The sequence below is a fragment of the Myotis brandtii genome, unplaced genomic scaffold (genome assembly GCF_000412655.1).
Source record: "Myotis brandtii unplaced genomic scaffold, ASM41265v1 scaffold1229, whole genome shotgun sequence".
Lineage (NCBI taxonomy): Eukaryota > Metazoa > Chordata > Mammalia > Chiroptera > Vespertilionidae > Myotis > Myotis brandtii.
This window is the reverse complement of record NW_005354286.1, coordinates 469,161-484,024: the sequence shown is the minus strand read 5'-3', so window position 1 is coordinate 484,024 and position 14,864 is coordinate 469,161. Positions and strand designations below refer to the sequence as shown.

Below are 14,864 nucleotides of genomic sequence, written 5' to 3'. Positions count from 1 at the left end.
TACTAGCTAATCAGAACACTACATATTCCTGGTCTCAAAATTTGGGTAGGAACATGTGACTCAAAAAGACAAATGAAGAAAAAGGAGATGTTTTTCTAGAACTTCAGGAAAAGAGATAGAGATTCTTTCCCACTGTACTTAAACCTTGGACCATGTGACCCTAACCCCACCCAAGAGTCAAAAAGTTTGCCCACCCCTGCCCTAACCCCACCCAGAGTCTGTGAATAATGGCAGAATAGAAGAGTATAGAGCTGAGAGATGAAAGAAGTCATATCCTGGTGATGTTGCTTGGCCCCCTGAATTCAGCAGTGGTCAAGGCCATTTCCAATCTTTGACTATTTAGTTATGTGACCAATCAATTTTCTTTATTAAAAGAAACCAATTAAAGTTTGTTTATTTCTATATGTTTCACTTGAACTTGATCAGTGTAGTAATTTGCTAAGACTGACAAAACACAGTACCACAGGCTAGGTAGCTTAAACAACAGAAATCTATTGTCCTTCAGTTTTGAAGACCAGAAATCCAAAGTCAAAGTGCTGGCAGGTATGGTTTCTTCTGAGACCTCTCTCCTTGGCTTGCGGATGGCTACCTTTCCATTGTGTCTTCACATGGTCTTTCCTTTGTGCATGCATACCTGGTGTCTCCCTGTGTGTCCAAATTTCCTCTTCTTAAAAGGACATCAGTCATTGGGTTAGGGCCCACCCTAATAACCTCATTTTAACTTAATCACATTTTTAAAGGTCCTATCTCCAAAAACAGTCACATTTGCAAGTTCTAGTGATTAGGGCTTCAACATGTGGGTTTTTGTACACACAACTCAGCCCATGACAACCAGCAAGAGTGAAAAGAAAAATTCAGAAAAACAAAGAGGAAAATAAATTATCAAAGAAACTATATGAAAAACTTATCAGAGATAAAAGATAAATATTCCTACATTGCAAGGCCCCACCAAGTCTCCACAGACCCGCATCTAGACACATCATTGTGAAAGTTCAAAATGATAAGGAAACAGAAAGACTCTATGAGATTTTATGGTGAAGAAAACAGGTTACTGACAAAGGAACAAGAATTAGCCCTAGCTGATTTGGCTCAATGGATAGAGCCTCAGCCTGTGGACTGAAGGATCCCGGGTTTGATTCCTGCCAAGGGTACATGCCTGGGTTGCAGGCTCCATCCCTAGTAGGGGGCGTGCAGGAGGCAGCCAATCAGTGATTCTCTCTCATCATTGATGTTTCTATCTCCCTCTCCCTTCCTCTCTAAAATCAATAAAATATATATATTTTTTAAAAGAATCAGACTGGCGCTAGACTTCCCCTCAGCAACACTGGGAACTAGAAGACAATGGAATAAGTTCTTCAAAATTCTCAGAAAAAAACTATTTCTAACCTTGAATTCTCTACCCAGACAAACTACTACTTATGTTGAGGGCAGATTAAAAACATTTCTAGGCATTCAAAACTAAATATTTATTTGTTAATATGCCTTTTTGGGGAGCTATTGAGAATATACTTCAGCAAAACAAAAGATTAACCAAAAATAAGGAAAATGTGGGCTCTAAAAACCTGAGACAGTGAGGAAGTCACAGAGTAGTGACTGTGCAGCATTTAGAGAAGAGTCAGTCAGAGGATGGAGAGCCCCAGGAGGGGTATCTCAGGGAAATGGGTGAAGGGTGTGTAATAGAATGCCTATTTGGATCAAGAAGCCTAGCTGAAAATAAATTAAGGATAAATATAATAAACATAATAAAAATAAACAGTGCCAGAAAAGGAAAGGAGATAGAGACTTTAAAAAAAAAACACCAAAGCTCTACAAGAGAAGAAGTATAATCATAGTACAAAATAGGGTTCTACACTAAGCAATTTAAATGAACTTTAGCTCTGAAGCTAAACCCATAGGAAAAGCACATAATACAGTTATGGTTTTGGGACAGAGTGTAAATATTATAGATCTTGACGGTGTAGAAATTCAAATGATAGAAATGGGAAGGTAGAAAGCAGAAAGGGGAGTTGTAAGGAAGGGTAAAGATGCAAATGTTCCCATTTTTTAAGGTAGGAAGTAAAAAATGTCTATAGCTGAACAAGAAATAGAGTGGTAACTTATGACAAAGCTTCAAAGAACAGTGATAAAAGGAATAAAATAGTGATATAGCTAAATTAAAAGGATGAGGAAAAGGGGATGGTAAAATCATAATAAATTGGTAGCATAAATTCAATAACTAACTTCTAAAATTGATCAATAAGAAAACAGGAGACAAATATTTTATTTAGATACAGCAGATAATATCAAAAGATACAGTAAGAAGATTACAAGTGGCTACACTGGGAAAAGGACAGGAATTAGAAAAGGATGAAATAAGGAACTTTTATTACAAGAGTGTTTTGTACTTTGATTTATTAACCATAGTCAGTTATTTTATACATTTATTTAAAAAATTTTAAAGCATTCTTGGATCGCTGCCAAATTGCTTTTAGGCCCTTGCTTCATGCACAGATTCTAATTCTCATGGGCAGCTGCCAGGTCCCAGCGCCAAAAAGTCCTTTTCATTCATCTTGCTGTGAACGCCATAAGCAATAAAGCCTCCATGATCTTCCACAGGTCAAGGGTTTTTAATAGCATTTGGTATTTATGGGGTACCTTTCATCTGAGGACAGCAGTGCATGTTATGACATTATCTCACCATGTTCTTGTGTAGAAGGTAGAAGGCAGCTGTTATTAACCCCATTATACATATGGGAAAAATGAGGCAAAGGGCTCTCATTACCAACTTGCTAGATTGGGTCTATCACTCAGAATTAAGGGGGTAAGTGCTGAGCCTCGGGACCCTTGGAAGGGATTCTGGGATATTTAATCTGGCTTTGTAAAGTCCTGAAGAGTATTTCTTGTGAAGACACTTGAGTAGGCTTAATTATGGGCTCCATCTCTTCCCTCTTTCGGCTGAGTGATCTGGGGCCAAGAAAGGGTGGAGCCATGAGGAGAAAGGAGTAAATCACAAACAGCGATGGGAGATGGGGAGAAATGAGAAAGACCTAGTTAATTTTGAGCAGAGTCTTATCCATTCACTAAATAGACCAGAAAGTATTTATAATGCTCCCCCTCCCCCATTAGGGTTTCAGTTCTTTGCTTGATGGCCGGGAGAATTCAGGGAAGAATCAAATTGGTGCCCAGTCCCCGGTAGTTTATAATGTACTTGAGTTCATAAGAAATACATACATTGAAAAATATGGAAACAATACTGCCCTGGGAAGTGGAAACAGGACGGTAAGTAAAATAAGATTGTAGGGAAAAGTAAGGTGAGCAAGGGCTTGAGCAGTCTTTTATTTTTCAACCAGTAGTCTTCTAGTGAGCACCCACCAAAGACCAGGCACTGTGTTAGAGCCTTCATGTATGATACCCATCCCTGATCTCATGGGCTTATAGGCTAGATTATCTGGTGAGAAGTAGTGGGTAGGGAGCATGTGACAGGAAAGCCTCCCAATGGAAGTAAACTATAGTAGCTGAGACCTAAATAAGAAATGAACATTGTGCCTACAAGGTGGAGAGAGAGTTTCTGGCCCGAGGGAGGGAACCATCCAGACCGGGGAGGGCAGGGAAAGAAAGAAGCTTCAAGGAGAAAGAAGGGCTTGGGCTCAATCTGACAATTCTTCCCTGAGGTCATCTAGCTTTCTTCTCCTAGGCCAGGACTCTTCCCTTCAATGATACTATTTTTGCCTAATTGAGTTTAAGAAAAGTATCCCCCTCCATTTCCAAATCTCTTTCTCTTGTCTACACTAACTTTAACAGTGGCATCAAGCCATGTGTGTTACTAAACATAAATAAATAAATAAATCTCCAAATCTTCTATAAATTTTAACTTTACAGTAAGAATCTGGGTGTGTGTTTTTTAATATTCCTTATTAAGAATATTTTCATATTTGTACGAGTTCATTGCCCAAAACTGCCTCTAGCAACACAAAGTTGTATCTTGAACCTGACAAAGAACACCAATGTCTGGTCAAGGACCCACATGCAATGAACATGTGGGCTCCCGATGAAATCCCAGCCACACCAGCCAGTGGAGCTGTCAAATCACCTTGAGTGACTCAGAAGGAACGAAAGTCCACGCGGTGCAGCGTTTTGCCAAGGAAGGAGTGCACTGCATTCTCAGCCCCGCGTGGGGCCCTGAAGGAGGCCAGGAGCAGGGTGGGGACAGCCGCTCAGTTTCCCAGCTTACTGAGCAAGGAGGAACACTCCCTGACTTGCCGATGACAAGGACTCTGGGCCAGACGGAGAAATCACTTGGATTAATGCACATCATCAGCTACAACCCACCTTCTCCACACGTCAAAAGAAATGGGGCCCTAGTCTTTCTGGCAAGAACAGTAGGTGGCGCACAATAGAGCATAACTCTGTGGTGTCTGTGCGCTGGGACAGACCGAAAGGCTGTTTTCTTCCCGGCTCTTCGGTGTCCTCCCTCTGCTGCCCTGTCTGCCCACTCCTTGCCCATTCATTTAGTGTAAAGAGCTAAACTCAGGAACACTCTCTGTTCATCACACAAGACAATGATGACAAGCAAACATGAGCATATCCCCAGTCCATGCAGAGCCTTTGCTGAGTGCTGGAGCCTCGCCACCACCTCCCTCGGATCCAAGGATCTTGGAGAAGGAGGCTCAGCTCCTCAGGTTCACCTCTTCACTCCACCAAAAAGCGCATCACAATTCTCCTGATGTCCCCTAAACAGAGCCATTACACACACGTGTCTCTCTGCTCTCCAAGAAACACATGATTGATATTATTACTGTGAATAATTAAGTTATTATAAGTAAATATTTTATTAGTTATAACTAACGTTATCAAAGTCAACATAAATACTTATCATTATTACTAATAGTGGTCAATTTAACTATCTATAATAATGAAAGCATAATATGCTAATTAGACCAGATAGCTGAAGGACCTTCCAGATGTCATTCCAGACATCCTTCCAGACGAAGCCACAGCCGCAGGGGCTCCGGCAGAGGGGTTAGGGGTGATCAGGCAGGCAGGCAGAGTGGTTAGGGACAATCAGGCAGGCAGGCAAGCAGACCAGCCAATGGTTAGGAGCCAGCAGTCCTGGGTTGTGAGAGGGATGTCCAACTGTGGGCCTAAACTGGTAGTCGGACATCCCCGAGGGGTCCCAGATTGTGAGAGGGTGCAGGCCCGGCTGAGAGACTCCCCAACCCCCATGCATGAATTTTGTGTGCAGGGCCTCTAGTTTGTTGACTTGTCCATGAACCCTCAGGAATTAGGCATCTTGTTTCCCACGCATATTTTCTTAATTAATAAAATTAATAAAAACTGAATAAGAGAATCTATGCCCTGCTGCTTTTTTCATGCAATTCTTCCCTCACCAGGGTTTCATGTTCTCACAAGGTCTAGGCTCCCTCTAATGGTCGTATTTTGTTACCGAGGAGCTCCTCGAGTTCACCCAGAAGTCTGGTCTGATCTCACCCTTTGAGGGACGCGATGGGTACGACATGGCCTACCAGACTCTGTGGTGCCTTCAGATATTCTAAAGCCCAGAAAGGGTAACGTTCTGTACAAATTTCTCTCATCTGATCTTCGGAAAAGGACTCAAAATACATGTTTAAAACATATGTGAAAGCTGTTCAGTAACTTCAGTAGAGAGGCTGAGGTGATTAGCCGATCATGCTTGAATCAGAAGAGCAAAAAAATTACAAATGGACATTAGACATTAGACAGAGTCATGGGACCTCAGAGGTGGGAGAGAACCCAACATTCACCTAGTTCAGCCGCCCACCTGATCCTAGTTCCCTCTGCCACATCCACCAAGGAGCTATGCCAGCCTCAGGCACGCATCCAAGTCAGCATGAAAGTAAACAAGCTCAGGCGGCAAAACTGCACAGGAAGCTCCCATCAGCCCTTCTTATTATTTTTTTAAAATTTTAATTTATTGATTGATTTTTAGAGAGAGACAGAAGGTGGAGGAGAGGGGAGAGACAGAGAGAGACATTGATATGTTGTTCCACTTATTTATGCCTTCATTGATTGCTTCTTGTATGTGCCCTGACTGGGGATCGAACCCACAACCTTGGCATTCTGGGGATGACGCTCTAACCAACTGAATTACCCAGCCAGGGCCCACCATCCCTTTTTATTAAAAAAAAAAATCATTAAAAATAAAAGCAAAAAAAAAGGCAAAACAAAACCCACACATTATATGTAATTTCAATGTCCTATTTAATTATTATCCAGTTTATTAAAGGTAAATGAATTACACAGGTGTAGTTTGTGCTTACAAATCCCAAACAACAACTAATAAATGCAAAATCACTGTTTCTGAAGTTATTTTAACATTTGCCGCTCCAGGGTCAATTCTAAAGGTGGTCAAACAGGACTGCTGTTTAATCATGAAGGATCGTACCTGTGTTTGTCTCTGCCCCTCCTGGAAATGCCCTCCAAAAACACAGTAAAATAATTGAAAAGACCAAGAGAATAGGAGATGAGAAGTCCTTCAACCTGGGAAGGCTCAGGGACAGGAGTTTTCTGGTTTGGAACTTGGGAATGGAGGATAGAGCTGAAAAGGTCTTGTGGTGTGAGCATAGGATTTCTATGTATCCAGCCAGCAGACAAGGGATGGAGAATCACACATGAGAAATTATTATGGGCAGCATGTCCAGGGACTTCCTGCAGGCGGCAGGCTGTGTGTGGGACAGCCCAAGATCAGAAAGCCAGCTCAACCATGAGTCTGTTGCCCCATCTGAATACTAAGGGGGAAAACATCTGTCCGGACAGCCCTCGGGGCTGCAGAAAGGACAGTCTAGACACAGCATAGGAAAGCACTTTGCTAAGATGTGGGTTATAATTTACAACGTGGTTAGACCTCAGGAGCCTGGTATCTGATCACGGAATCACTTGATTCTACTTTCTCAGAGGCTTAGTAACACACTGCTGGTCACTGTGGAGGAAAAATAACACTTGGCAGATTCCTAAAGGGAAATGTGTTCTCATGGGCAGGAAGGGGTGACAGCCAGACCAAAGACAAAGAGGCCATTCTCCTGCAGCCACCGCTGGCCACTGACTGCGAAAGTCGAGATAGACGTCCCTGGGGGATCAGATAACCAGATTCCTGGCACAGTGCCCCAGTTACACTTCATCCATCTCTCGCCACATCAATATCACAGCCTTGAGGGCCAGAGGAATGGGTGAGAAGCAAGGGAAGGCCTCCTGGACCGTCTGTTTCCCCTCCTTGGCTGGCTCAGACACCAAGCCCAGCCAGAAAACCAAACACAGCCAGGAGGCCCCGTTGGCCATCAAGGTGGCATGTGATTGGTCAACAGCTCCGGGTTCTTGACCAGGGCCTCGGCAGGATGACAAGGTGATGCTCCAACCCTCCAGTCAATAACCTGGGCCTTGCCCTAACCGGTTTGGCTCAGTGGATAGAGCGTCGGCCTGCGGACTCAAGGGTCCCGGGCTCGATTCCGGTCAAGGGCATGTACCTTGGTTGCGGGCACATCCCCAGTGGGGAGTGTGCAAGAGGCAGCTGATCGATGTTTCTCTCTCATGGATGTTTCTAATTCTCTATCCCTCTCCCTTCCTCTCTGTAAAAATCAATAAAATATATTTTAAAAAAAATAAATAACCTGGGCCTTTCCCACAGGTGTTCACGCAGAGCTGATGCCCGTCCTGCCCGCCAACATCCAGAGCAATCACAGCCCTACGCCCTCCTCCATCTCAGCTCGGTGGAAACACATCCGCCAGGGAAACTGTTCAGAGGTTATCAGGCATGACCCAGCGCAGGGAGCCTTCGGGACTGGGTGGCTGGGCTCCTCCCCTGGGGCCGCCTGGCAGGGGAGGCAGTGCCAGCTCTTACTGAGGGAATATGAGCCACTTTGCCCAGCCTGGGGGTAGCAGGAGAGAGGTGGGGACAGACAGGACAAGGGGAGCCCCAGTTTCGCAAAACCCAGTCTGCCATAGTGCTGAGCGGCCTCAGAGGGGCCTGGAAAGGTTTTGGGCCTCGGCCTCAGAGACAAAGGTCTTGCTCATTCAGAAAGAAGGCTTCGGGGAAGAGTTGACACTGTGGTTGGATGTCTAAACAGTCCTGTGAGGTGGGAGCCTGGGACTTGTTGCTCTCCGACATCTTCTAAGTGTTCACCTGTGTCTCCTGAAAGGTGGAAGGATCCAGTGCCCCCCCAGGAACTTTCAGAAGCTGAGCTAGAAGATTCTCTGGAACTGCAACACGGCCTGCAGGGCCCCTTCACCGCTGCTGGCCTGGTGGGGCCAGGGTGGCTTGACCAGAAGCAGCTTCCCAGCGAGCCTGCGCCCCAAATCCCCACTGACCAGGTACTGGGTTGACGGGTGTGTCTGTGTGTTTCTTCTCAGGGATGGGCAGGATTGGTGTTGAAAGCAAGTGCCCCGGCTTGGCACTACCCAGCCAGCCTAAAAGCTTCAGTGCGGCGACCAGGCTGCCCAAACCCAAACTTGGGGTACAATTGTCCGACAAGTATGACTGTGACTATTTGGGAAGCATGAGGCAGGTGATTTGAAACGAAGTCTGTGTTGAAGGAACCCAAGGGCTTGTGCTTGTCCCACCTGTTGAGGCCAAAAGCTATGGAAACTGGATAGACTCAGATCTGCCCCATGACAAGCTGTGTGGCCTCAGACAAGTTTCTCAGCTTCTCTGAGCTTCAGACTGTGTCCAGCAACAAATGCGTGAAATGGGTGTTATAATGATGTCTCTGTAATGGGATTACTGAAGAATCAAATGAAGTCAAGTCTGCGAACATGCTTGTGACTATTTTTGTTGTTTTATTCCAACTGCCTAGCTGTATAACCTTGAACAAATAATTTTAACTCCCTGGGGCTATGCTTGCCAGGAAATGAAGGGATTAGATTTCTAAGAGTTCTTAGTATCTAACAGTCTCTGCCATGGCCCAAGGGAATGATCAACTTCTTATAGTTTAATTAATTGCCTTCCTTGAGTGCCACACGGTCCCCCTTTCCAAAGGTGGTCCCCGTCTCCACCCACCCTCCCTTCCTCTTAAGAAGATCTGCAACTTTCCCGAAGGGTGAGCACAACTGTATTCACTGCAGCAAGAGCTGTGACATCCATCATGCGCTAAGGAGAAACAGGAGGCTGTTGGGTTTGCACCCTTTTACAGGATGTAAGAAGGCTCAACGGCCCTGGCTTCTCAGCGCTCCCAGTCCCTACTCATCCTCCCTAACTGGGAATAACTAGAGGTGGAAATGGGCGGACCAACATTTGAGTATCAGGTCTGGCATTTGCTTCTGGGAGACCCTGGATTCTATAATACTGTTTCCTCGTGGAGCTGTGAGCTATTACCTCACGGGAATTAAATGAAATAATGTCTATACTGCGCCTCGAGCAAATAGCAAGTAGTTGCGTGTTGTTGTTGCACCTCATCCAGTATTATGCCCCGCTAAGTGTTACATTCTCATGATCAGAGCTCTTAGTGGTCACAATGGGGAGTGAGGTCGACAGTTTCAATCTCCTCCATCCAAGCAAAGGAGCCAGGGGCAGTACCCGATTCAGGCGTCAGCTTTCTGCAGCCTGGACATAGATAACAGTTAGAAATAAGACCCCGAGCATTATCTTCCTGCGTAAGCCATTGTTCATTAATAACTATTTGAACCTCCTAAGGAGCAGAGAGCTAATGCCAGACATTTCTCAGCTGCGGTCTCTGGCCGTGCAAAATCACTGCAGCTTTCCCCCTGTGGGACTGGCCAGTCCGGGCACCCGGCCTCCATGTCTGGGGAGCGGGGTAGTGAATGAGCCGCTACTCAAGAGCCGGTCAACAATCTCAGCTGGAATCTGAGTCGAGAATGCCACAAAGAGGTGTGAGGAGAGCGCCCCCTAACACGAAACTGGAACACCTCCCGGGTCGCAGTCACATTCCACAGGCTTCTCCCGCAGCCCTCACCCAGCGGATGAATTCCTGACTTTAATCTCCTGTATGCTTGGTAGCAGTGAGGGTAGGGAAAATAAAATGTAGGACTTTTCCCTCTCTCTATGTGCCTCCATCCTGGCTTCTCTGTAACCTCCAGGCTCAATAAACTTGACTGACAAAGAACGTGAGAAAAGACGTTTTCTTCATAAATAAAATGAGATGATTCCAAGTCCCCTGGTGTTTTACGCTCCAGCTACCATGCATTGAGAGCCTTGTATGAGAATATTTGAATATGTTACCTTATTTTCATCCTCTCACCAATCCCACAAGGGGAGGACTAATGTCAAACCCATTTGACAGATGAGGAAATTGAGGCGAGAGAGGTGAAATACCTTGCCCAAGGTCACACAGCTGCTGTGTAGTGGAGCCAGGGTTCAGACCCAGGATCTAGTTCATAATCACTATGGGAATTACTCCTGGAGTGGATGAAAGAACCAGAACAGGATACCAGTAATTTCCTAAATACGACCTCAGTCCCCCCAGTCCTTTAATGAAACCTACGGGATATCTAGTATGAGCCAGCCGTCTTCACATTGACTTTACTTCCTTTGGTCCATACACCACCATCTAGGACAGTGGTTCTCAACCTGTGGGTCGCGACCCCTTTGGCGGTCGAACGACCCTTTCACAGGGGTCGCCTAAGACCATCCTGCATATCAGATATTTACATTACAATTCATAACAGTAACAACATTACAGTTATGAAGTAGCAACGAAAATAATTTTATGGTTGGGTCACAACATGAGGAACTGTATTTAAAGGGCCAGAAGGTTGAGAACCACTGATCTAGGAGGTCAATATTTTTCTCTGCTTTACAGAGGAAACTGAGACTCAGAGAGATGACGTGCCTTCCCAGCTCACACCACCTACCAGTGGAGAAGGTGGGGAGGTGGGCGTGGCACCTGCTCTTGGGGCTCTGCGGTGGTGCACTCTCTCTCTGCCGGTTCCTGGTTGCTTTCTCTCTCTCTTCCAGGGAGGAGTCACCATGTGCTCTGAGACGGGCTCCAGGTACACCGGCATGCTGCTGTTGCCCTTGGCCATCGCTGCCATCATTGCCAACCTCCTGCTGTACTTTCCCAATGGGCAGGTGCTGGAGCCTGCCAAGATCACAGACTTGGTCTGGTTTTTCCACGGCTTTCTTGGAGCTGGTCTCTTGGTAAGAATGAGGTTTAGCCCTAGCCAGTTTGCTCAGTGGATAGAGTGCCGGCCCGGGTTTGATTCTGGTCAAGGGCACATACCTCAGTTGCAGGCTCGATCCCCAGCCCTGGTCAGGACACATGTGGGAGGCAACCAATCGATATGTCTCTCTCACATCGATGTTTCTCTCTATGTGTCTCTCCCCCTCGCTTCCACTCTTTCTAAAAATCAATGGGAATATATCCCCTGGTGAGGATTAACAACAAAAAGAATGAGGCTTAGCTAGCTTACCTCTTCTAGGTGAAGGGTTCCTCTTAACACCGGGCAAGTCACAGAGCAATTGTCTCATCTTCAAGCCGCCTTCCCTAGGCCCCGGAGCATGGCTGGCTGCTTCTCCTCTGGACCCACAACACATGATACACAAACAGTTTCCACATTGTGCCCAACATATCATGCTGCAAGCATCTTCTTATGTCCCTGCTTCCCCCATTGGGCTGTGAGCTTCTCCAGAACAGAGTCCAAATCTTGTTAACCTTTGCCCACTAAGAGCCTACCTAGCAAAGTGCCAGCTGAGACTAGAGCTTAATATGTGGCTGCTAATTGCATGAAAGATACACTTTATAAAAAGCACAATAACTGAGTACTTGTCAAGTTCATCTGGTTTCAAGATGACCACCTTGAAATATAAATTATGTCACTCCCATCCAGGCTTCTCTAGGCAAAATTATGGGATTAGCAAACTTCTTTCGTAAAAGGCCAGATGGTAAATATTTCCAGCTTTGCAAGCAATGTGGTCTCTTGTTTCAGCCACTCAGCTCTGTCATCACAGGGCAAACGCAGCCATAGGCAATATGTAAGCAAATGGGTGTGGCTATATTACAATAAAACTTTATTTATTAAGCAGGCAACATGCTGGATTAGCCTACAGGTTGTAGTTTGTTACCCCCTGAAGTAGACATTGTGTGTTTTCCTTCATTCCCGCCTTTGTTTTCATTTGGCTCCTCCTCTCCCAGTAGTCCCTTTTGAAAAGATCATTTGATTATGGGAGACCCAAGTGCCAGACACTGAGTAAGTGTTCAATAAATGGATGAATGCATGGGGCATAAGGAAGCCTCAGAAAAAGTTGACCGTCTCCCTTCCTGCTTCTTCTCCCCCCACAGTATTAGATTCAGTGAGGTCACAAGTTGCATCCATTGACCACCCACCCCTCCCTGCACAAGAAAACATCTAAACCAGCAATTCCTGGGCCAAGATTGTCTGTTTCTCACCTCAGAGCCCTTCCTTATGGGCAGCGCAGATCCAGGAGTCTAACAGACCCTGCTCAGATGATGGGTCTGCCCTGCACCTGCTGTGCGACCTCCCTGAGCGGCAGTGAAAGGAAAATCTCACCATCTCACAACAAGGTGGAGACACTAAATGAGACCACGTATGCAGAGTGCCCCCAACCCCCGGAAGCCAGTGAAATGCGAGCTGCCCCCTTTCCTGGCTGGGATTCCCAGCTCCTCCACCTTCTCTGTGGGTCCACCCCAGCCTGTCTCCTGCCTCTGACCTTCCCCGCTTCTTTCTGCAGGACAGGTTCGCATTTCTCAGCTCCACCCCCAGGCAAATTCCTAAACTCACTCTCTTCAACTGTAGAACACAGGAACATCAGCACCCAACTTCTCTCAAAATAGAAATGAGCAGGTACAGTGACTATTGAAAGGAATCAAGCAGCTTGAGACCTGGGTTTCCTAAAAGCAGAATCTCAGAACCTGAATTTAAAGAGAATGACTCGGAGGGAAAGCATTCTCTGATCAGGAGGAAAACAGAGGGAGCCCAGCTCAATCAGGGACCCGACACCCTGTCTCCACTGTACCCCTAACACCAGCGGGCTGTCCAACCCTGGCTCCAGCTTCCCAACAAAACCTCCCGGATCTCCTGGGAAAATGGTTGCATAAAGTAAAAAACAGAAAGCCAGTCCCTCTTTCTCTCCCCCCACCCCTTTTCTTTTCCTTCTCTTTTGTTCAGTCAGTCTTTAGTACCGCTCTATGTCTTCCCAGGTGCCCAGCTCTAGGGTAAACGAAGGTAGTGGCCATGGGGTTAGAGAGAAGAGGGTGTATTTGAGCTGTGAGATGTTAGGCACAGCACTGCATCTCTCTGAAGTCTCTGTAAAATGGGGATAGCAATAACAGCCATCTCCCACGGTTATGGTGAGCACTGTATGAGATCATGTAGAGAGTCAAGTCTGGCTTGTGGCTAGTGCTCATTCAAGGTTAGCCATAAGAGAATAGGAGCAAGGGGAGGTCAAACCATCCTTGTACCTAGGGTTATGGAGTTGGAGCCACTCACTTCCACTATAAAGAGAGAGCTGATAATCAGGCAAACTCAGCGCACTCTTCTCCAGCACTGTGGATACACACTGCCAAATCCTGTGGCTCTCCTTTTCCTGGGTGCCATGGAACTGCCCCAGCTCTTCTCAAGACATCAAATCTTGCCGAAACCGGTTTGGCTCAGTGGATAGAGCGTCGGTCTGTGGACTGGAGGGTCCCGGGTTCAGTTCCGGTCAGGGGCATGTACCTGGGTTGCGGGCAGGAGGAGATGTGCAGGAGGCAGCTGATCGATGTTTCTCTCTCATCGATGTTTCTGGCTCTCTGTCTCTCTCTCTTCCTCTCTGTAAAAAATCAATAAAATATATTTAAAAAAAAAAAAAAGACATCAAATCTTGCACACCAGCTGGGAGTTTGGTGCAGTGTCTGCATGTTTTGCTTTACAGTGACTTGGATACTCTGGGGAGGAGAATGTGCCCTCCAGTTCTCCACAGTCCCCACCACTCCCTAATACCTTATACCAGGAGATACTTTCTACTTAATATTACATGCAGAGCCTCTAAAGCAGTGGTTCTCAACCTGTGGGTCGCGACCCCTTTGGCGGTCGAACGACCCTTTCACAGGGGTCGCCTAAGACCATCCTGCATATCAGATATTTACATTACAATTCATAACAGTAGCAACATTACAGTTATGAAGTAGCAACGAAAATAATTTTATGGTTGGGTCACAACATGAGGAACTGTATTTAAAGGGCCAGAAGGTTGAGAACCACTGCTCTAAAGTCATGTGAGTTTGCGCCCCCATCCCCCCACACCCAGCCTCAGGTTCTCATCTTTAGCATCAACCACATACCAATCGTATTTTCCCTAAGGTATGTCTTAGTCACCTTGATGAGGACAGGGGACTGGGGATCTCTCAGATGCTTGCATCAGCAAACACATTACCAACCCTTTCTCAGGTGAGGTGATTTTTTTTCATAAAGTTAAGTTCATCCATTGTGTATTTATTTCCTGTTCCTGACTCATGGTCTTAGCATGCCAGTGCCCTCTCTCCTATCCCACGCTGCCAGAAGAAACAGGGGGAAACCTCATCACAAATTTTACCACCATGTCCTTGGGTCTGGTTCTGTGTCTGACACTGGGGCAAGAGCTGCTGCCCCCCACTCTCCCCCCAGAGCTCAGAGCCTAGAGCCCAGAGCAGGGGTGGGCAAACTTTTTGACTCGAGGGCCACAGTGGGTTCTTAAACTGGACCAGAGGGCTGGAACAAAAGCATGGATGGAGTGTTTGTGTGAACTAATATAAATTCAAAGTAAACATCATTACATAAAAGGGTACGGTCTTTTTTTTTTTTAGTTTTATTCATTTCAAACTGGCCGGATCCGGCCGTGGGCCGTAGTTTGCCCACGGCTGGCCCAGAGGGAGGAGGAGAATGCAGTGTGCTCAGGGCAACAGGACAGAATGGTGAGAAGGAAG

General features: G+C 46.1%; 1 protein-coding gene across 2 annotated transcripts in view; it reads left to right on the top strand.

Annotated features, from left to right (window-relative positions):
• The first annotated feature begins 7,341 nt into the window (after positions 1 to 7,341).
• The window catches only part of LOC102243685 (transmembrane 4 L6 family member 1-like), a 13,300-nt gene continuing 5,777 nt past the window's right edge, over positions 7,342 to 14,864 (top strand). Inside the window, exons 1-3 of one of the 2 annotated variants that reach the window (XM_014533742.1) lie at positions 7,342 to 7,354; positions 8,148 to 8,319; positions 10,919 to 11,101. In XM_014533742.1, coding sequence (XP_014389228.1) covers positions 7,347 to 7,354; positions 8,148 to 8,319; positions 10,919 to 11,101 — 363 coding nt within the window. In that variant the 5' untranslated portion in view covers positions 7,342 to 7,346. Of the gene's footprint in view, positions 7,355 to 7,680; positions 7,753 to 8,147; positions 8,320 to 10,918; positions 11,102 to 14,864 lie in introns of those variants that run through there. The other variant, XM_014533743.1, reaches the window with a different exon arrangement.